The 20,599-nt window shown below is 47.6% G+C and overlaps 1 protein-coding gene across 4 annotated transcripts in view; it reads left to right on the top strand.

Moving 5' to 3' along the window:
* RPTOR (regulatory associated protein of MTOR complex 1) overlaps positions 1–20,599 on the top strand; it is a 150,558-nt gene that overhangs the window by 70,380 nt on the left and 59,579 nt on the right. For all 4 annotated transcript variants that reach the window (XM_026860840.1, XM_026860838.1, XM_026860837.1 and 1 more), the window contains exons 8-11: positions 3,498–3,598; positions 4,722–4,866; positions 14,032–14,107; positions 17,298–17,399. In XM_026860840.1, the coding sequence (XP_026716641.1) occupies positions 3,498–3,598; positions 4,722–4,866; positions 14,032–14,107; positions 17,298–17,399 (424 nt within the window). The remainder of the gene's footprint in view (positions 1–3,497; positions 3,599–4,721; positions 4,867–14,031; positions 14,108–17,297; positions 17,400–20,599) is intronic.

Below are 20,599 nucleotides of genomic sequence, written 5' to 3'. Positions count from 1 at the left end.
AAAGCCCGTTCCAGACGGGCAGCTGGGCTGCGCTGGGACTGAGTCCATGGGATGTCTTAGCGGGCTGGGCGCGCGTTCCTGACACCTCCCCGTCCTGTCTCTGATACTTTCTCAAGGGAATAAAAGCTGTGCGTGAGAGTGCCGGGCTGTGCTTGTGTGTTTGAGCGCTAATAAGAGCCCAGGGCTGAGCCTGTTGGTCCCCATTTGTTGTTTGGTTTGGGGGGGGGTTCTTTTGTTTTTTTCTTTTTTTCTTGTTTTTATGAGAAGTAAATAAGCGCTGGAAGGCATATTCATTTAGGACAGCTGATCAGGAAGGAGGCAGAAGCTGCAGGGTCCTGACGAGGGGTTTACAGCCCCTTTCTCCCCCCAGGCAGCGTCGTGCGAGCGGCGTTGGGGCTCTGCAGCCCCCGCGCCCCCGTGGCACAGAGCTCTGGCAGGGCTTTGCACCACAACACGTGAGACGAGCAGACACAGTGGGAGATCTTCGTTCAGCTCCTGGGTGAAATAAATTCGAGTGACTTTTTTCAGTCGCTTTTTTTTTCATCTTGCAAAAGCAAGATCCCGGACCAGGAAGGTTCCTGGTGGAACGTTGCTGTTCCACCTTCACTGAATGTGCTTTGGTCAGGGATTGTCTCTGGTGTATTGGTGCTCAGAGTAATAAATGTTAAGCTCAGAGGAGACTGCTTGTCTGATCTGTCCTTCTTCATATCTCGGGCTACAGGATTTCACCGGGTTACTCCTCAGAAGAATCAAATAACTCATGCTCCTCTGCAGCGTGCCTGCCTTGAACCTCTGTCAGATGGAGATTGAATTGCTTCCCTTTCTTTTAATGGTCAAGTGCTCTTCCTCCTTTCTCCACTTGTGCAAAGTATTTGTTGGCATCAAGATTTTTCTCTCTTGTAGGTGTTTATCCACAGTATTCAAATTGTTCCTTGGTAGGGTAGATAGAGTGACCTCCTAAAGTTTCTTGCTGTGTGATATTCATTTTACTACCTTCTGCATCTTCTATATTTCCTATGTCCCGTTTTTAAGCCATTTCAATGAATTCAGAACGTGAACACTAGGCAAAATGTTCTACCGTCAGGCTCAGCAGTACAAGGCAAAATCCTCTCTGTCCACCGCTCGCTCCCTTGCACGGGGCGTGCTGCTGAGCTGCTTGTGACGAGGATCCGGGCTCGGTGTCCTGGGCGTTACCACCCCTAAACCCTAGGGCTTTCCTAGATAAACTGGGCTTTTTTTGGGGCGGGTTGGGGTTTTTCTTTGGTTTTTTTTTTTTACTACTGGATGAGTCTTCATGCACCACAGAGGTTTTTACAGCAGAGTTCCTTTTGTCTGTAGGTATCGCTGTTAACAACCTAGTGAGCACGGTGCTGCAGAGCTTCCGAGGTCTCAGGGACCGTGTGCCAGTGCTGGGGGTTTCCGAGGAGGGGTCAGCAGCTCGGCTTTGCTTAGAACCTTCTGTTAAGTGCAAGTCATCTTAGAGCCAAAATACACACACACACGGGGGGGCGCGTGCATGGGCACGGTCACTGTGACAACCCACAGGGTTACTTCAGTCCCGCAGCACGTGTGTGCACGGAGCACCCCCCCTGCCCTGGGGGAGCGCGCGCCAAAGCGTTTCTCTGATCAACGCTTGCGTAGCGTGCAGCTGGCTCATCCCAGTAGAATCACCAGTTGACCCTCTGCTTTTGCTTTGTTGGAGGAAGGGGATGTCTGTATGAATAGTTAGCTTTTTACGGGGTTTATTTTCTCCTATCTAAAATACAATCTTAAAAAAAAAAAAACCCCACACCACCCAGCGTATTGCTCACTTCCATCGCATATCCCACGTGTGAGCAGGGACAGGAGTAGGTCGCTGTTTGGAAAGCTGCCGTCCCCGATACTGATCAGTGCCACCTTTTATCTACTTTAAAATATTTAATTAAAATTAGCAGTTGGACTCCTCAGCCTTTTTCGTACCTCGCCACCCCACAACTAGACTCCCGATGTGCACTGCTGACGCGCTGTGGATCTGTGAGGGTTGAAGCCCCGTTCCTGGGGGGGTGTTGGCCAGCTGGAGGAGAAGCAGGAGCTGCCGTGGGTCCCAGGCAGCTGCCAGTCCCTGGCTCTTCAGGGAAGGGAATCTGTTCTCTTTTTGGGGGGGAAGAACACAATAGAAATAAAATAATTTGGGTTTATTATTTTATACATTGTAGGCGTGTAGGGGCTGTCATGGCAGGACTGGGTGGGGTTACGCGGTGACTACACACAGTGCGTGTTGGCTCCCACGGCACCAGGACCTGGATCCAGTAACTGCTGCTTCCTGGAGAAGCATCGGATCTCGCAGGTGGCCAGCGAGGGGCCGGGGTGGTGCCTCCGCCCTGTGGCTCTGTGGGACCAGGGCTCCGGAGCTCAGCCTTGGGCCGCACTGGGCTTGGCTCAGCAGAAGGTGCTCTGCAGAGTGACGGCATTCGGAAATGTCCCCTTTATAGAACTTCACAGAACTTCAAAACAACGTGGCTTTTGCTGTTGAGTCTCTGTGGGGCAATATGTGAAATCTTAGATAAAGGAGCTGACGCTCAAGTTGCTGGTTTCCACGGGTGCCTGCGTATTCCTTGGGAAGTTCTGAACTGCAGAAAACCTCTCGTGTTTGAACAAAAACCTGCTGCTGATGCTCAGTAACTCCTGTAGCAAGGTGCTGTGTTGGCACCGGCGCGCAGCATCGGTGATGCAACGAATCTGTTCAGGAATTCAGGTGTTCAGAGAACTTGGGTGAAAACCTGGGTGTCTTCATAAGAAAAAGCAAACATGCCCCTCAGAAAGGAGCAGCTGCGCCACGTGTAGCAGGGACGTGCGTGCTCTCATCTTGACAGAGAAGACGGTCTGGCTGGGCCGGGAAGGTGAGTCCTACGGGGGCACGTTTCTTGATGGACAGGCAGCGCTTCGCAGCACCGGGGACCTGTCAGGTCCCTGCGTTACTGTTGGACAGTTTTTAACAAAAGGACAGGTTTTTTCTCACTGTTCTGAGCTTTCTGACTGTTCAAAAAATAATAATTGTTTTTTCCGGGAATATGATCGCTCCAAAGTACTTGGGGACGTTATGGATTGTGAGCATACGCTCCGTAATATAAATCATATTTATTATTAAATATTTCAGCAAGAAGTGAACGATGGGTAACATGAAGCAGGGTGGCAGTTCTGAAGAAAAAGGCATTTCCATTGCATCTCAGAAACCAACATCATCTCTGTGATACCTTCCCAGGTGTTTTCCTTTAGCTCAGTTATCAATAAACAATTCCCCGTTTGTTGTCCTTTATCTGGCAGTTCGTCTCACGCGCCAATTCAAATGTAATAGATTTTGGATAAGGAAAGGTTTTGTAGCAACATTAACTGGTGAAGAATGAAGGTTCTGGAAATACTGTCTTTTATGAACCGAGATTGAGATGTGCGGATCTCAAAAAAAAAAAAAAAAAGTTTTGTTACCAGGAAACATACTTGTTTTTTTTCCCCACTTGTAGGATTCCCGGAAGACTGAATGACAGGAGAACTCCGCTGGGGGAGCTGAACTGGATCTTCACCGCTATCACAGACACCATTGCGTGGAATGTCTTGCCTAGAGGTACGGCTTGGGCAGGTGGATCAGGTTTTCATCAGAAGTGAGCGTTGCTTATTCGGAGTAGAAGGATGAAGAGTGAGATAAATGACGCTGAAATAAGGAGAAAATTAAAGCCTGATATTGAAAGAACAAATCAGGCTGGATCTTAAGGCTAGTTAAATTTTAAAAATTTGCTCTACCAGAGGCATTTCAGCAACCTGATCATTAGAAACCAGAAGGTTTTTTCCTGGTGCTAACGTGATTGCTTTAGCTTGAAGAATTTTCTTTCTTACTCTATTTATGAAGAACAATCTATTTTTTTCCAGCCTTTGTTCGCGTCATAAATAAAGGGGTTTTTTTCCTCTTACCTGGTAAGAAAAGTTTCCCATGAGTAACTTCATCTCGTTTCTCCACCCCTGTTCTGCTTTGAATTCCTGCTTCTGGAGCATGGGTGGCCAAGTTTGTAAACAGTTTTCCAGCTCAGCTCTTTCTGATGCTCGGTCCAGCATAAATTCTTTTTTGCCTCTATGGAAGACAGCACATTTGCTTTCTTTTTAGGATTCATTCTGGCTTCTCATAAGCACATCAAACTTCTGGTTAACAGGTGTACAGTTCTTAAACGGTACACAGAGGTCCTTTTCTCCCTCAGTAATTTCCAAAAACTTAGTCGTGCTGAGTTTAAGTGAAACACCGCAAGGGGAATTTTGTCCAGAAGAGGCAAAAAAGAACCTGAAGCAGCAAGTATTTAGTTCTGTTTGTGTGAAACGGAGAGTAAGTGCGATGCTTTCCAGGAACGCAGCAGGCAGGATTTCCTTTTAATAGCTGTCATACCATGTCACTGCAAAACTGTTGGAGACTGTGTTACTGGAATATGGTATGATATAGTATAATATAATATCATGTGATATCATATAATATCATGTGATATCATATAATATCATGTGATAACATATAATATCATGTGATATCATATAATATCATGTGATATAATGTGATGATATAATGTGATGTGATGTAATATAATATAATATAATATAATATAATAAATAAAACCCATGTTTTTATCTTTTAAATGTTTTTTGCCTATTACCTAAGGTACTTAGGTTATGAAGCTGCGCCTCTAGTAATTCACGCAATCTCTTGGCAGATCTTTTCCAGAAGCTCTTCAGGCAGGACCTGCTTGTGGCCAGTTTATTTCGTAACTTTCTCCTGGCAGAAAGAATCATGAGATCGTACAACTGCACCCCCGTCAGCAGCCCTCGCCTCCCTCCGACCTACATGCACGCGATGTGGTGAGTCCTGGGCCAGGGCTGGGGGCTGGTGCCTCGAGGACGTTTCAGACGCTCTAGTCGGGGAAGGTTGTTCCTGCTTCAGTCTGCACGGTGCTTCGCTAAGTCAGCGGATCAAAACCGAAACAGCACGGGGCAGCGCAATACCCATCTCCAAATGTATTTCTTCTCTGTGCGTACAGCACTTCAATTCAGCCGTGTAATCTTTCCCTCCAAATAGAAAAGAAATTGGGCATCTGCCACCTTTATTTTCACAACGTGAAGCTGGTCACCTCTGATCCTGAAGGGTGGGGAGAGCCGTGGGCCTGAGGGAAAATTTCTTACCTTGCGTTGTTGAAGTAGAAGAAATTTTTGCTGCGGTGTTCATCTCCTTTTGCTGCTTATTTTAAGGTGATTAATGGAAATGGAGGTGGCACAGTTGTGGAAAAGCTCTTAAATGTGGTTTTGACTATCAGACAAATCTTCCACGAATAATAATATAAGAATAATAATCACAGTAATCACAAAAATGTTTGCTTTTTTTTTTTTTTTTTTTAAAATTCAGTATGATTAAGAATAGAACCGTGCAAAATTTGGCTAAGTACCAACTGGTACAGTCAAGCTAATGTATTTTCTGTAGGAGAAAAACGATAGCTGGGTAACTATACATCATAGGCTCATAAAATGGCAGGTAAAGGTAGCTGAGGGGGCTGAATTTGCCTGCGTTCTCAAAATCGTTTCGATTCAAAATCCTCCATAAAATTGTGGAGGAAAAATAAATGTAGAGGAGGTGTGAAGGGATGATGACGAGCGTAAAAGTGACAGCAGCAGCAGCAGAGAGATCAGGTTCGGGGACAGGGTTTCTGTGAGAGGTGAGCCCGAGTCCCCAGAGCCCCCCGCGCTGGCAGGCGCTCCGCGAGGGGCTGGCGCTGGACTGCTGAGCCCCTTCAGCTGTTGAAAAGGGAGGTGGTGATGGGGAGACCGGGGGGGGACGTGGTCACTGGGCAGCCTCGCTAAATCCGCTCTGTGTCTGTACGCGGCAAACCGTGCTCTTCAGTGCTTTGGATTAGCAACTATGGGGAAAATTGTTCCAGTCATTTGTAAATACGGTGAGCTGACTTCTCGTGTCACAGGAGGGACGGGGGCATCTGTAAATGAAGAGCAGAAGAACCCACCAGAGTTCCCACCGGGTCTTTCCACTGATGCTGCCACTAAATGTGGCAAAACTTGAGCCACAGAACTGTGCGTTTCCAGTGGCAGTAGAATGTGGTTTTCCAGAAATTTTGAAATTAAACCAGTAAATTTCTTGAGTTATTTATAGCTTGCTCATTGCCAGCATATTAAAAACCTTTATTTCCAGGTCCTTATGGGAACATAATTAATTTTTATTACCAGTGTGTTAAAAGCCTCTATTTCTGGTTTCCTCTGGGAGTATGTCTTGAGTTGGAGTTGGTGCTGCCATCCCCGTGCTGAAACTCAGCAGACCAGGCTCCCGCTCTGTATCTCTCTGACCTGCGTGGTAGCACAATGGATTCTAGAAACACGTTCTTTTCTTTGCTCATGTTGTAGTTCTCCAGGTGCACGACGGTGCCGTGAGTCCCTCTGTGAGGCCCCTCAGGCCATACCACAGGATGGCGGCGGAGCTGCTGTCTTTTAGGATTCACCGAAAGAAGAAAGTCCTTAAGGAAAGTCACACACAGGGCTTTTTTCCTTCTGAATTCCAAACACTGGCAAAGCAGACAGACAAGCGAGCAGAGAATCCCTTGACACGCTTTATTCGGCGTCCTCCAAAAAATGTGCAGTTTGGACCTCATCTAGCAAAGGGGAAAATTCCACTTTTGTCAGAGGTGGCTCAGTTCGTTATTACGAACTTCTAGTAAGGACAGATTTGGAAACTAATTTAGGGCTCGCTTAAATACTTTCTAAAAATACTCGTCTGCACTTATCTATTGCCTTTCATTCAAGAATTTTCTAATGGGTCCCCGACCTGAACCCTCCCGACCCATTTCACTGTTGGCATAGACCAGGCAACGCGGCGGGGGGGCGGCGGAGTTGGCCAAAGGAGCGTTGGGAATGGAAACGTCAAACAGTGCGACGCGGAGACCGCGCTGGATCTACGCCTGCGCTGCGATGTGGTGGATGGTGGTGCAGCAGGGTTTTGCTGGCTGCTGTTTTCCCGAGCTGTTCACAGGTTTCTCACACCCAGCGTGTCAGACGGTGTTTTGGGGAGCGGGTCCTGGCGGCCGCGTCGGGGATCTGCAGCCCGGGGATTCCTCCCGCAGGGTCACAGTCGCGGAGCGGCTGCAGACGGTGGCTCAGGCCTGACCAGGCTTTAGGGGACTCGCCCACCTCTTGTGCTCTCCTTCCTCTCTTGTGTGCTTTTTGGCCTTTTTTTGTTTGGTGTGGGGCCCCGTACCTTGCACTGTGATCCTCTGGGCAGCAGGGGGGTGTCCCTGGCTCAGGTTTGGGTTTCTTGCTCGCAGCCCATAACTCCCATCCCAGCAGAAGGCTGGCTGGGGAAGCAAACTACTGCTCTACGGCAGTAGATTTTTTTTGCACCATCCTTTGCGGTAAAGTCGTAGGTAAATGTCAGTTCTCCCCAGCTGCAGCAGCACAGACTCCGTCTCTCCTGGACTTTGCATTCGCTGCCCTGAGCTCCCTCCTCATCGCTGCAGCTGCCCTGAGTCTGTGCCCGTGGACTCTGCACAGCCCTGCAGCTCCCTTACGGGGAGCATCCCGCAGTGAGAGGGAAGGAGCATCCCGCAGTGAGAGGGAAGGAGCATCCCGCAGTGAGAGGGAAGGAGCAGGAAGAGCCCCGGCCTCACCGACGGGCTCCCGAGGGCAGAGCACGATGGCACTGCTGGCCCCGGCCTGGCCCCGCAGCTCTGCCCGCCCCTGCAGGGTGTTCCTTGCGCTTGACTTGAGCATCAGTTCACCTCAGGAATAATGAGGACTGCCCCTGTCCAGACATTAAAGCTGAACCATTTGCTCTTTATCTTTTTTGCTTACCTTTGCCTCTGCTGGTTTGGTAATTTTCCCCGAGTCGCACTCAGATGCCTCGTGGTTTGAGGATCTGGCACGGTTGTGATGGAGGCACTGAGGTTGCTGGAGGTAGGAGCTTCTCTCCCTTTTGGTTCAGTTCTTTTGAAAACAACTTTTAAAAACTTTGACCTATTAAATTGTTCTTCTAGTCAATTCATTTGACAGACCACTGTTACCTCCTCTGTTAATTTTCCCTTTTTACCTGAACAACTGGGGAAAAGTGAAAACTTATTTTTTGAGGGAAAATTTCACCCACAGGCTGTCAATCTTTTCATTTCATCAAGAGGGTGCTGCATGTAGGACTCGGGAGAGCTGATCTCTGTGACCTTGCCCTCTTCGGAAGGCTCTGACATATTACTTCATCCCTTTGCATCATTCATACTTTTATTGGCTTTCTCTGTTTTACCTGCTTTGGTGTGAAGCCTCCCGGGCACGGGCTGTTTGTTTGTGTTCGCATGGTGCCTCGCGCTCTAGGTTCTTGGCTGCTGCAGGCACTGCTGTAATACAGGTATTAATATTAATATATATTGATTCACTGGCTGCGCTATTTAACTTTGAGAGTTGTTCTGCCTATTGTGCAGTAAGAATAGGAGGCCTGATGCTCTGTCAGCATCTTGATCTCTGTTGTGATGGATGATGGTTTATATATTACTGCTGTAGCCAGCAAGTTATATTCATGGCCTTTGAAAAGACCTAATAATGTGTTTGGAAATATTTCCTAACATAGGTCGTATATTAAACCCGAAGTACCTTAATTACGCTCTGGAAGAACTATGATTTGTTCGTGATAGAAATATTACGAGAGTGTATACACTGACCATGAAATTCTAGTGGGAAGAAAGTCATAACGTACTGCAAATAAAATAGGCTTGAAATTGTAGCTGAAAAGAAAACTGTAGTACAGGGACCCGATTCCAGGTAAGAGGGGAGCTGTGGGAGCGGGGCAGCATGGGTGCGGGTCTGCTCGCCCATCTCGGGAAAATGAGTCTCACTTAGCTACGGAGGAGGACGGAGCATCTCAGCAAGGACAGCGCTATTGTTTGAGAGGGAGTTGGGAACTGTTTGACGTTTGAAGGATCAGATCCTTTCAGATTATGCTGTTGATTTAACCGTATTTTTTCTGTCTCAGTCTTATCTTCTCCAAAACCCATTAGCAGGCTGCAGATAGCTTCACGGAGAGAAATGTTGGACACAAATAACAAAGCATGTGCTTTAAGTTCTGGTTGGAGTGCCGAAATGCACGGGTAGAAGAAAAAAGGATTTCGTAGTTGTACCAAATATTCGATGCAATAAATATTTTTTAAATGTAGCTGTGTCTGAGCTTCCCAGCTGGCTCCCCTAAAGCAGGCTTAGGGAGTTCACAGTGTCACTGCAAAGCAGGTGGATTCAGGCTGAAATCTGAAAATTCAATCAAACAGGGTATGTTGTTGACTTGTACTACAGAAAAAAACCAAACATGAAAAATCTTGCCCACCATACTTGATAAAGTCTGAAATATTTAACAGTTCCAGAAAGACAAAACAAGACGATACCCTGGAGCCTGAGCCCCAAGACCGCAGACGGCTTCAGCTTCTCTTTAGCCGCTCCTCAGCATGACTGTCCCAGTCAGAAACACTCATTCTCTCTAACGTTATGTGCAGTGCAATATAATGCAAACTTTTCCCAGAAGAAGAGAGAATGTTAAAAGCCATCAATAATACGTTCTGAAAAAGTGACATGAGAATTAAAAGCATTAGACATTGACTCAGCCCAGAGAATTTGAGCGTAAGAAAATCTGCTTTCATGATCTGCCAGCTAATACAGTACATGTGGGTGAAGAAAGAGGAATGCACGTCTCTAACCGGGTTTCGTTTGTGCCGTTAAAGTATTACTGTGGGCTTCCATTACTGAACTTGTCATGGATTTGCACAATAAAACAGTTATTGAGCAAAGCTGGAACTCTCGGCCTTCTGTTCTTCGCTTGAAAGTCCAGGCTTTGCAGCTCCTCTGGGGAAACGAAGTAAAGGCAGCTGGATGAGTTTATGTTAAATTATTAAAAGTTTAAACACTCCTGCTGTAATGAAACTGGTGTTGGCCTGAGGGAGGCGGGGATAGAGGGAGTCTGGGGGCACGGGAGCAGGGACTTTGCGCTGAAGGGCTAAGAAGAACTCAAAATATAAAGACAAATACATGAGTGTCTCTGTCACAGGAGAAGAGTTAATGACAGTACTGAGGGGAGCTCTTTCCTCGTTTAATTTTTATTGTAGAATGCCGGAGGAGCAATGCCGTTTCGTTTTTAATTTTCCCACATTCTTCAGTTTCCCTTCGCAGGGTGCTGGCTCGCATCTCGTGTGCCGAGTACCTTGTTGTACTGACGGATCAGTGCAGACAGATGCAGATGTTGGCTTGTTTTCTTTACAGACTGTTTGTGTTGGCGTGCTGCATTGCTTTGCTTGTTTGGGGTAAACAAAAAGAACTTTCTTGCCTGTTTTTTTAACCAAATCAATCTTCCAACTAAGGAGAGGATTTAATATATGTTTATTCCAAAATATATATAGGAGATGCATGAGGGTAAGTGTATTTTCTCAGTAGTTGAACCTGAGTGCCGCCCCCCCGCCCTCACGAAGTTCAAAGTCTGCGAGTGTGACCCCTTTTTGTAATGAGATTGCACCACGTGATAGCGTGGAGCACTGCGAAAGCCGTTTGCCTTTTTTGAGGTGTGATGCTATGAAAGTCGCCGGCTCCCGAGCAAGCACGAGGGCAGGTACAGCCGTGCTGTGTGGTTGTTCGTGTAAAAACGCTTCAGAACGTGGGGTTTGAGGGCTGACGGTCTGGCTGTTGAGTAACTGGAGCTTCACCTCCGCTGGTGCCTCTTCGCAGGTTCTCTCCAGTTGCTGCCTCGTGTGTGTTGGGTTTAGACCACGTAGAAATTGTTGCCCCCTGGTAGGGGGCGTAGGGTGGAAATCCCTGGGGCTTGGTGAGAGCAGGTGCTGTGTGGGATTGCTTATCGCCCTTTTGGGGGATAAAACCTTAGGTCCAGTGTACGATAACTTCTCACATAACTGGGTTGCACAGCCAGGAGGTGTCCTCTCCTTACGCGAGCGCTCTATCAATCTGTTGTGCATCCAGAGCAATTAGGACCACGTAGCATCAAACGCTCATTGATGCTTTCTTTAGCAGGATAAGGCAGTGAAGTTGAAGCACTGTGGTATTTCGGTAGGTTATCACCCATCCTAGTGCCCTCTCGTCCTGGGGGGGGGTCCGGGGTTATTGGAAGAGTGCAGCAAAGAGGAAGGAGAGAACAGGGCTGGGGTATTACCAAGCTCTTTTTGTGCTGCAGGTGGTGAAAACAAATCTTCCAGAGCGCTTGGCAAACAGCAATCTCCGCAAAGAAGGGGGAGAAGTAGCGATCTCTTGGGTCGGCTTTCATAAATCACTTCTAGGATGCAGCACCACCCATCCTTGTTCCCCTGCTGCTCCCTAATTTATCTCTTGTTTGTGTGCTAAAGTGTAATATTAGTTCAGCCAGCGTATCTGCAGTTTGCCCACCTTTCTAGTTCCCTTTGGCATATTAAAACAGTCAATCACCGCTCCTCCTCCCCACCAGCCATTGTTTTCACCGTGACTGTAACAAGTATTTTTTCCCCTTCTGCTTCTCTCCACGCGCTCCAGGGCGTTGCTGCTTCACCATCCATTCGTGACTTGGTTTGAATCTTTTAATTTTTGTAAGGCCGGTTTAATGCCACCCTCCATCTATTTTGCCAGCGCAGTGAGTCACCTGTGTGGCAACTCACGTGCAGCCTGAAGTCTCACAAGGATTGTGTAGCTGCTCTAGGAGTTGGAAATAGTGAAGTTTTACTTCAGGCGAAACCGGTGATTGCTCGCGCAGCTCCTTGGGTGGGGAGGGTTTGTGTCGGGCCCCTTCGGAAGGGCCGGAGAATCATTTTAAGCGTTTGAATTTATTGGAATCTCTTACATGGTTGGCGTTAATCAGCGGCTCTCTAGATCGCGATGAGCGACTTTATGTTGGTGGCTTCCCTCTGAGAGATGGAGCCACCTCGGCCACATGGCCTGGTTTTACAAGTGTCAAAAGAGATTGTGTTTTAACCTGCGAAAATCTCTCCCTAACTTTTTGTTTGTTCTTTCTGATAACACTTAAAACCTTTGAGATTTGACCTTGCGGGGCTGCTTTGGACATTTTTTTTTAGCAGTTTTAGTTCTTCGTAACCTAAAATGACTTTGAGGAGCTCAGCATCTTCACTCTGTGCCTCAGCAGGCTGATGACCTGCACAGAATCCTTTTGCAGGCGGCCAAAATAGGACTAGTTGTCTGATCTCTAAACCATTTTTCTCCTGCGTAGTAAAACTTACCTCCAAGGCACTCTGTATTGACATTTTCTGATGCTCGAGAGGATTTCTTTAGGTGGTATTGCCCATTCCTCCCAAGAAACCCGAAAGCCAGAAATATTCTTTGCTTGAAGTAAAACTATCGTTATATTTGCACTAATTGACTTTGCCTCCGCCTCAACCAGGAATGAACGTGTCTCTCATCAGCTCTGTGCAAACACCGTGTCTCCAGCATGGGTCTTTATTGAGCAGGTGGGAAGCATTGGTTGCCCGTACTTTGATTATCTCTTGATTACTTCTTAATTATATTGGCAGCATATTGTCAAGTGAAGGTGAATGCTGTGAAGCAGAGGGACATGGTCTGGGGCAACTAAAACAAGCTGCATCTCTCGAATCCATAAAACAAAAATATGCAGGAGCCTTATGGTTTATTTTTCCATCTAATTGGAGAGATTGTTTTCGGTTGGGAACAGCTTCCACTTAGGCTAATGGGATAGATTTCGCTCGGCAGTTGTTCTGATGGAAGGCTTTGTTTGACTCAAAACAGGGTGATTTAAGAACTTATTAGAGCAGGTAACTAAAATACACTGTATTGATTATCACCTATGGCCTCATGTCTGCAAACGTTCCTAGGAGAAGAATTGCTTAGCCTATTGATGTTAGCACATGGTGGCCACGAGCCATGGAAGAGCAAATGTGTCTGGAGAGTGAATTAGTTTCTTTTTGTGTAAGAAACCCGGCGGGTGGTGGTTTAACTCACGAGTCTCTCGGAGTGCATGAATTCAGATGTTAAAATGAAAAGTGCATGCGACGTCTATGGATAGAGTAGGGATAATCATTTCTGGGGGAAAAAGTAACTGTTTCACTTTTTTGGGAGGTGTTTTAGGAACTTTGGAGTCCCGGCACGTTTATTTCAGTTTGTGAACGTTTTGAAGCGGACAGTTAGCACGTTCTGTTTGCACCAGGTCAGGCACAGCAGCTTCCTTGGCCGCTGTACGTACTGAACGTGCTGTTACAACCGTAACGCTAAAATATTGTAAGCATCAATACTTTAGCCATCAAATAGGATAGTAGATAAGCGTCAAAATCTTTAACTGTTTTCTTCTAGTTTCGTGTGCATCCCTCCACCCTTAGGGTGAGTCATGTGGAGCAAGGTTGCCACGCAGAGCCCAACTCTGAGTTAGATTGGTGGAGACCAAATTCCTTTTCTCGGGGATATGCGCAGCAACACGGTATCTGTGTCGAGGATGCGGAAAAGGAGAATTAGCGTCGTGGCGTAGGTGTATCGTGAGTTGGGGGTTGGAGGGCCTGTCAGCAGGAATGCATCTTCCTGAGCCCGCTGGGGTGATGCGAATACAGAGCAGGCGAGGGTTTGGATGCACAGAGGTGTGTGTGCTGAAGGATGGTGGGTTGGAGCTAGTCCAGGCTTGAGTTCATTTTTCTTGGGTTTTTTTTAGAAAAAAAAAAAAAAAGTGTCATCCATTTTTGCAGGAGGACAGGTATATAATAAGACTTCCATTCGCGCAGGCTTCATTCTGGGTGAGGAGCCCTTTCTGTGGAGTTGGAGCTGGGGAGCATTTACCTTGCCCACGCTTCGCTGGTCAGCCTGGCGCGGTGCTGGCCTCGGCCTTCTCACCGCTTCTCTGAAGAGTCCTCATACGCTTTTTTTTTTTTTAAAAAAAGGGACTGTTGAGCACTTCTGAGCCAGTCAGACGGTGCTGCTTTGCCTACATACTTGTATGATCAGAATTTAACTTTACCTTGATGTTACTTACGGATAACTTGTAATTCCTTCTCTTTCCTCTCTCTCCCTTCTCTCCAGGCAAGCGTGGGACCTTGCAGTTGACATTTGCCTTTCCCAGTTACCAACCATTATAGAGGAGGGAACTGCCTTTAGGGTAAGTTGGGTAATACCTTCGAGTGTTGTGTGCCCAGTTTAACCCATCGTTTGAAACCTCAGTTCAGTGCATCCCATTTGCTTGTTGAGTCTCAAATTGTGGCAGTTTAAGGGTTTATATTTTCGGAAAATCGTCAGTGTCTGCTCAGCTCACTTAAAGGAATAGATAGAAGATCAGCTTTAAGTTCTTTGCTGGTGTAGGAGCTGTCTGCTTCAGCCCGCAGCTGTTGGTGAGGAGGGAACTCCTACCAGTGGAAACCATGTGTGAGACCTGATGCGTAAAATTTCCGAGCACTGAGTCTTGTCTAACAGTGGAGTTACCAAAAAAAAATCCCAACGTGCCAGCACGATTTTTGAAATTAAAAACTTTAATGTCAAAATTATCTCTTAGTAGAGTTATTTCCAAAAAAACATAAAATAGAGGTTGAGGATATGCTCAGAGAGGTGTCTGTCAGTGATATCACGTCATTAATATGAGTCACTGAGGGGTTTTTTCCTACTTTAGTTAATCTCAGAGAGCAGAAAAATAAAATTTTTAATATTATATTTGGCTTAAATGCCTCTAGTCAGAATGGATTTTTCTTGACATTCCTTTGACATTTCATGAATGGAAACCTTTAAATAATAATTCCTGTGCAACCTCAGACACATATTCCACTGCGATATCCTCTCTTAATTTTACGTTCTTGCATTTTATTTATGTTATCAAGCTTCCAAAAGGCTTTCTGGCTGCAATTGCAGTTTGTGTCCAAGGACCCGGGTACAGGAGGACTGTGGACTTCTATGAGGGTGGGGGTTGATAAAGATGCCCAAAGGCTTTTACCCCCCCGCCCCTTTCTTTCCCCACTGTATGTGCTGTACTTTAATATAATTTTTCCTCTCCTGGCTTATGTTCATTTTTATTTCAGGTCTCTAACAATGTTAGTGGGTGCTTTTATAATAGTCTGAGACCTCACCTGGGCACTCGCTGTCAAGTGAGTGGAAATTCAGCAAATCTCTGTGTGTCTGGGGGCCGAGAGGAGGGACACGCTCGCTAGGGGTTAGACGAGATCAGCAAACAAGAGTGGTCACTCTCAACTTGCGATTGATTCAAGACAGGGTAGAAACAATTTGCGAGCAGGTTTTCAAGCCTGACAGATGTAACTTCTTGGGTATTTTGGCTGGCACTCGAGGTGGGTAGAGCTGTCGACGTGCGTGCTGTGGGGTTCCAAGCTGCGCGGGCGCTAGACATAAAGCCAGGCTCAAGTCCTCTTCTGAGCTATTCCTTACACCTCCCTGTGGAATGCAGTGTGATGAATACTGTGTGGGCTTGGGCCTGCTCTAGAGAGGGGACAGGTACCTGCTGAATGTCTCCGTGAGACGCCTGCGGGAGTGTCCGACTTGGCTCTTAGTTTGGGAGGGAGCGGAAGGGGCTTGGCTCTACGCCGTGACGAATGGTTGGAGCAGACAGACAGTTGCACATCTCTGATCTGTTCCTTGTGTTCTAATCAGTGTTTTGCCCTCAAACCTCTTGATTTATGCCCGGCGAGAAGGGTTGTGTGCCGGGGAAGGTTAACTGCTGCTGGCCAGCGGAGATCCTGGGAGAAGCTGTTTGACGCAAGGCAGGGGAAGGGGCGTCGTGTTCCCGCGCAGGCGGTTTCATAACTGGGCTGGCAGGAGCAGCAATCAGTGTCTGGGATGTCAAATGCCCGGTGAGTCACAGGATTATCTGCTGCCACCCATCCATCGGCCTCTCTGGGTTTACAGTCCAGTCTGGCCCTGGATAAAGCCACTGATAAGCTCTTCAGGGCTCTTCCGTTTCAGCAGCACATTATAAACCACGTGCTCTGACTTCTGCTTATTCTCTGGGTGTTCTGTCCTGCTCAGACCTGGAAAATACGATAAACCCGATGGAGAAGGGCCTGTGGCTCACAGCGCTCGCACAGGTGGGTTGGCTCAACCTCCTCGGCCGCCTTCCCCCTCGATTTCTGTTCTGCTGAGGATCTCTCGCTGGAAGCTGCGGTGCTTCGGTCGGGGCTTTCTCCTGCCTCGCCTGGAGCCTGTTCGCGGGGCGGTAGCTGGCAGAAGGCGCTGGCGGGGACGCTGCTGTGCCCTGTGCCCTCGAGCGGGCTCCAGGGACGTCAGGTGTGCTGCAGAATGTCAGGTCTCACCAAGCAAACAAACCTCCCCTTTCACCAGGCAGGGTGGTGCACCCCCAAACGATCACATCTCGTTAGAGTAACACCGTGGTTATGTCGTTACGTTTTTCAAAGTATGCAGTATTCTCTTTACTTGTGTTTGCTGTCCTCTGAACCAGTTTCCTTTACATCTAGAGATCCCACGAGCCAGTATCCTTCATATTTACTGGATGCAGTTCAGATGCCTGGGTAAAATAACACATGGTTGTACCAAAGTACAGCTGGTAGGTGTTAGCTGGTGGGAGTTCACACCCCCCCGCCATATCTTTACTAGGGCTCTAGTGTAAAGTCTATTAAATACGGTAGCGCTCTGCGTGTTATTTTTTACCCACGCTGCTGGAATATCTCTAATTAGTGGATTCAATATCTTAAGTAAATTTTCTGATTTTTGTTTGCCTGTATGAAGTCCTTTTACTGTGTCATTGGGTGTCAGAAATGATGGATAGCTAAATAAAAGGCTTGAATTAAAAACCTGATGAATAGGAGGCAGCCTTCTCACAGCCCAGACCGGCACATCTGAATTGCCACCTGTTTGTAGGGGAGGTTTCTGGCAGCCAGGGAGGGCTGAGATGTGGATGGACGTATTTTCCGTTGTTGTTGGACTGTGTTCAGTGTGAACTGGGCAGAGATAACACCGTGTGCTGCTACGGGACTGGAGCTGCCTCTGCAGAGCGGATAAAGCCACTGCTGTTCTGTCTGCTTCTCACGTGGAGATTACCCAGGTTGCCCCAACACCTTTTGTGATATCTTTTCCTTTTTCTCTGCTCTTTCCTTCTTTTTTCCAAACACTTGCTTTCGAGAATGCCAGGATATTTAAAGGGAATTGCACCTGCTCAGTCTTTGGAAAATTTTTATACATTTAAAGAATCCCATACCAATATGTGTCAATTAAAAAGAATAGTTTTAGGAAACAATAAGCTGCGCGAGACCGTAGGTGCCAAAACCATTTGCTTCGCTGCGTTGGCTGGTTTGTTTTCCTTACCCCAAACTTGCCCTCCTGTTCTTGCCCCCCAGCACAGCCCGTTCTTCGCGGAGCAGCTGACGGCTTTCCAGGTGTGGCTGACCATGGGCGTGGAGAACCGCAACCCCCCGGAGCAGCTGCCCATCGTGCTGCAGGTGAGCACCCGCCGGGGGGCTGGGGCACCCCCGCGGGCTGGGCACGGCCCCCCCCGTGCTCGGCCAGATGGCGTTCGGGCACAGAAACTACCCGGGCTCCTTCAGGATTAGTTAGAGCTGACTGCGTGTTTACTGGACCTGGGCAGATGGAGACAAAGTGCTTTTCTTCCCCCGTACCTTCACTCTCCATTGAGCAAAACTTCTTGCTGTGGTCCATTTGCAGCTCCAACAGGATCAGGCTCTGCTGCCTCCTCTTTTGCTCTGAGATAGCAAAAATTTTTCACGGCGTAGCACATCTTCGTTGTTTTCTCCTGTGGTATCTCCTGTTATGTGCCAGCTGTGTCAGGCAGAAACTTTATCTTCTGTTTTCAGAAAGTGGAAGTTACTGCAGTGTAAATAGTTTGGAAATGGCTTCTTTATTTGTCTGGTACAGCCTGGAAAGGGTTCCCTTTAATGCAGTGCTGAAATTTTGCTGCAAGAACATAGAAGCAAGTCTCTTAAGACCCTGCCTGGAAGGACTGTGATTTCTGGTAGGCATTTGCTCGGACTAGACAAGTTCATATGTATAAAGGAGAAGTAAATCTAGCAGAAATATAACATCTCACTTCAAATAATATTTTATGGCAAGGCACATATTATAATTGTCATCTGCTCTTGCCATCTCCTCCCCAGGAGTTTGCATTGACAGAAATATAAACCCTCATCAAGGTAGCCGGGGTCTCTTCTCTACCAGGCAGCAAAATTTAAAGTCTTTCTGTTTAACGGAGCGTGTGGTTCCAGTCACTTCTACAAGGATATGTGATTTCTTTCACTAAATGTGAGAAGTCTCACCTTCCCTCTGTTAGCTACCGGCTTGTTTTGTGACTGGCAGCACCATCAATCTCTGTAAGACCAAATCTTAATTTCCCTGAGCCTCCCAAGCCTTGAGAGTTCAGTTGGAGGAACAGATGTACAGTGTCTGTCTGTCACTGCAATGGGCAAAGGCAGGCTTCTCCAGCACCAACTTTGCTGCTTCCCAGTGAATTATTTGGCACCAGAGGGCTCTGCAGGTAGCTTAACCTTGCAGTGGAATTGAGAGGTCACCTGGCAAAGGAACCTGCTTTCCTTCCTGGAGCAAAAAATGAGGTAGGGCAGGGTAATTATTCTTATAACTAAAGCATATGAATTGTATAGTGGAAGAAGGTTGCTTGTTAACAGGTTTGAGATACTTTGAATCGGAGACCATCGGATCAGAGAGGGAAGGAAGTGCGTCTCCAGACCCCTTCTGAGCGTCTTTTTGCTTTGATCCCTCAGGAGTGCTTCGACTACGCTGCCATAGCCTAAGAAGGGCTGATTCTGTTTTCCCATTTTAGATGAGCCCCTGGGGAAAGCAGAGCCAGGGCCACAGTGCCAGAGCTTGGATGTGTCAAGGACAGGGGAGTGGTCCTTTGGAAATGGCCTCTTAGTTGGCTTCAAGAAGTTGCTTCTCATTTCAGACTCTTGCTGTGCACAGGGCGGGTCGGACACAGGTGGATTCCTGGTGCAGAGGAGGGAGAAGCCAGCAGAGAGGAGCCGGAGGTGCGGCTGCGCCGGGCTGGGGAGCAGCCGCCTCGGCCCGGGGAGGTTCCTCCTGCCGTGTCACCCCTGGGCGCCGGGGCAGGACCAGCTCCTCCTCCTCCTCCTCGGGAGGCTGCGGGGAGACGGCTGCTGCCAGCCCTCTGCCCTCCTGCATTTCCCAGGAGATCCTGCTCGGATGTGGACTGCTGCTTCTAAATTACCTCCTGCGTCCTGCTTAGTCTCTTAACGTGTGTGTGTGGTTGTAATGAGTTTCCCACCTTCTGTTTAGCAGTAGTGATGGATAAACGTCAGGGAGGGACGTGACGCAGTGCTGTGTGCCCGTAGTGGCACAGTGTGGCAATTTCCTATTTGCATTAAAAGTTCCTAAATTGCGCACAGGCTCCCCGCGTCCTCATCCCAAGTCTCTAGAATTTGTGTCAGTTTTGCCTTCAGGTTATTGTGCAAATCAGTTTGGGAAATGGGAATATAAAAACCTGGGAGAGACTGATGGCTTTTTTTGGTTTTGAAAATAATGTAACGGAGCTTTTAAACTAAGACACGATTTGATTTGGTTAAAGGTTCTTGTGGGATGCAGGCAGCGTTGAGATGGGGGTTTGTCTCTTCACCTGGAAATCCTTTCCAGTGACAGCCGTTTTTCCCCAGCCTTTTCCCCGAAGGTCAGACAATAACAGCACTGTCAAGCCCGTGTGTGCCCCCGAGTGTGCGTGAGCATCCCACACCTCGCCTGTTCCCGTCCAGTGTTCCAGCCCTGCCCCAGCTTCCCCCATGCCCTGGTTTCCATTCCTGCTCTAATCTCACACAACTCCCCCTGTTACTCCCGCACTGGGCACCCTCAGAGCACATGATTAATCGTTCCAGGTTCTGTAGGAAGTTTAAGGAACAGGCTCGTGCCAATTCAGGGCAAGATGACCAAAATCCTTTCTCTTATGACTTGTCCTGAGATCTGAGCTCTGATACTCAGAGGTGAAATGATTGGAGTAGTTAATACAGCCTCCTGTCGTCATCTTTGGGACTTTTTCTGCCCAACTTGAGTATCTAGTATCCATCTTCACGAGACACGAGCCAAGCAGTTTAGTTATTCTTCAATATTAAACATGAAAAATAATTTAATTTAAATAGGCAGTATGGAAAAACACTGAGAAGGGGATGGAATTGGGGAGCTAAATCAACGAGTCTCTTTCCCCGAGACCCACGCTGAGGGATGTTACTCCATTTAAACTGAGGATTAAATGTTGCATTCCAGTATCTTACATCTGTTAAGGAGATTAAGAACTGAAAGTCTGTCTGTTAATATTTCACACCAGGGTAGGTAGAAGCCAGTAAACTACCACCTCGTTAGCGTTGTCAGACTCCATTTTAATGAGACTTTTATTAATGACTAATGTGACCTTTTGCTTCCCTCTGAAGTCTCTTGTATCGATTTGCCAAGGAACACAAGCCTCTCTTTCTGCTCCGGAGCTGGTTTGAGTAATGGGAGCCTGGGCCTTTTGCTCACCTTTGAATCGTGTTCCTGCTTACCTGGGGAAGGGCAGGTGGTGGGATGGGAACATCCGAAATCCACAGGGGCCGCTCCCACCCCGCAGAGCTGTGCTGGGCAGGAACCACCGTGCCCGAGAGGGAAAGTCAGCAGAGGAGTCAGGTGG

This window comes from Athene cunicularia (genome assembly GCF_003259725.1).
Source record: "Athene cunicularia isolate RWA chromosome 18 unlocalized genomic scaffold, athCun1 chr18_part1, whole genome shotgun sequence".
NCBI classification, from domain to species: domain Eukaryota; kingdom Metazoa; phylum Chordata; class Aves; order Strigiformes; family Strigidae; genus Athene; species Athene cunicularia.
Note: the sequence above shows the minus strand (reverse complement) of the source record. Positions and strands in the feature narration are given on the sequence as shown.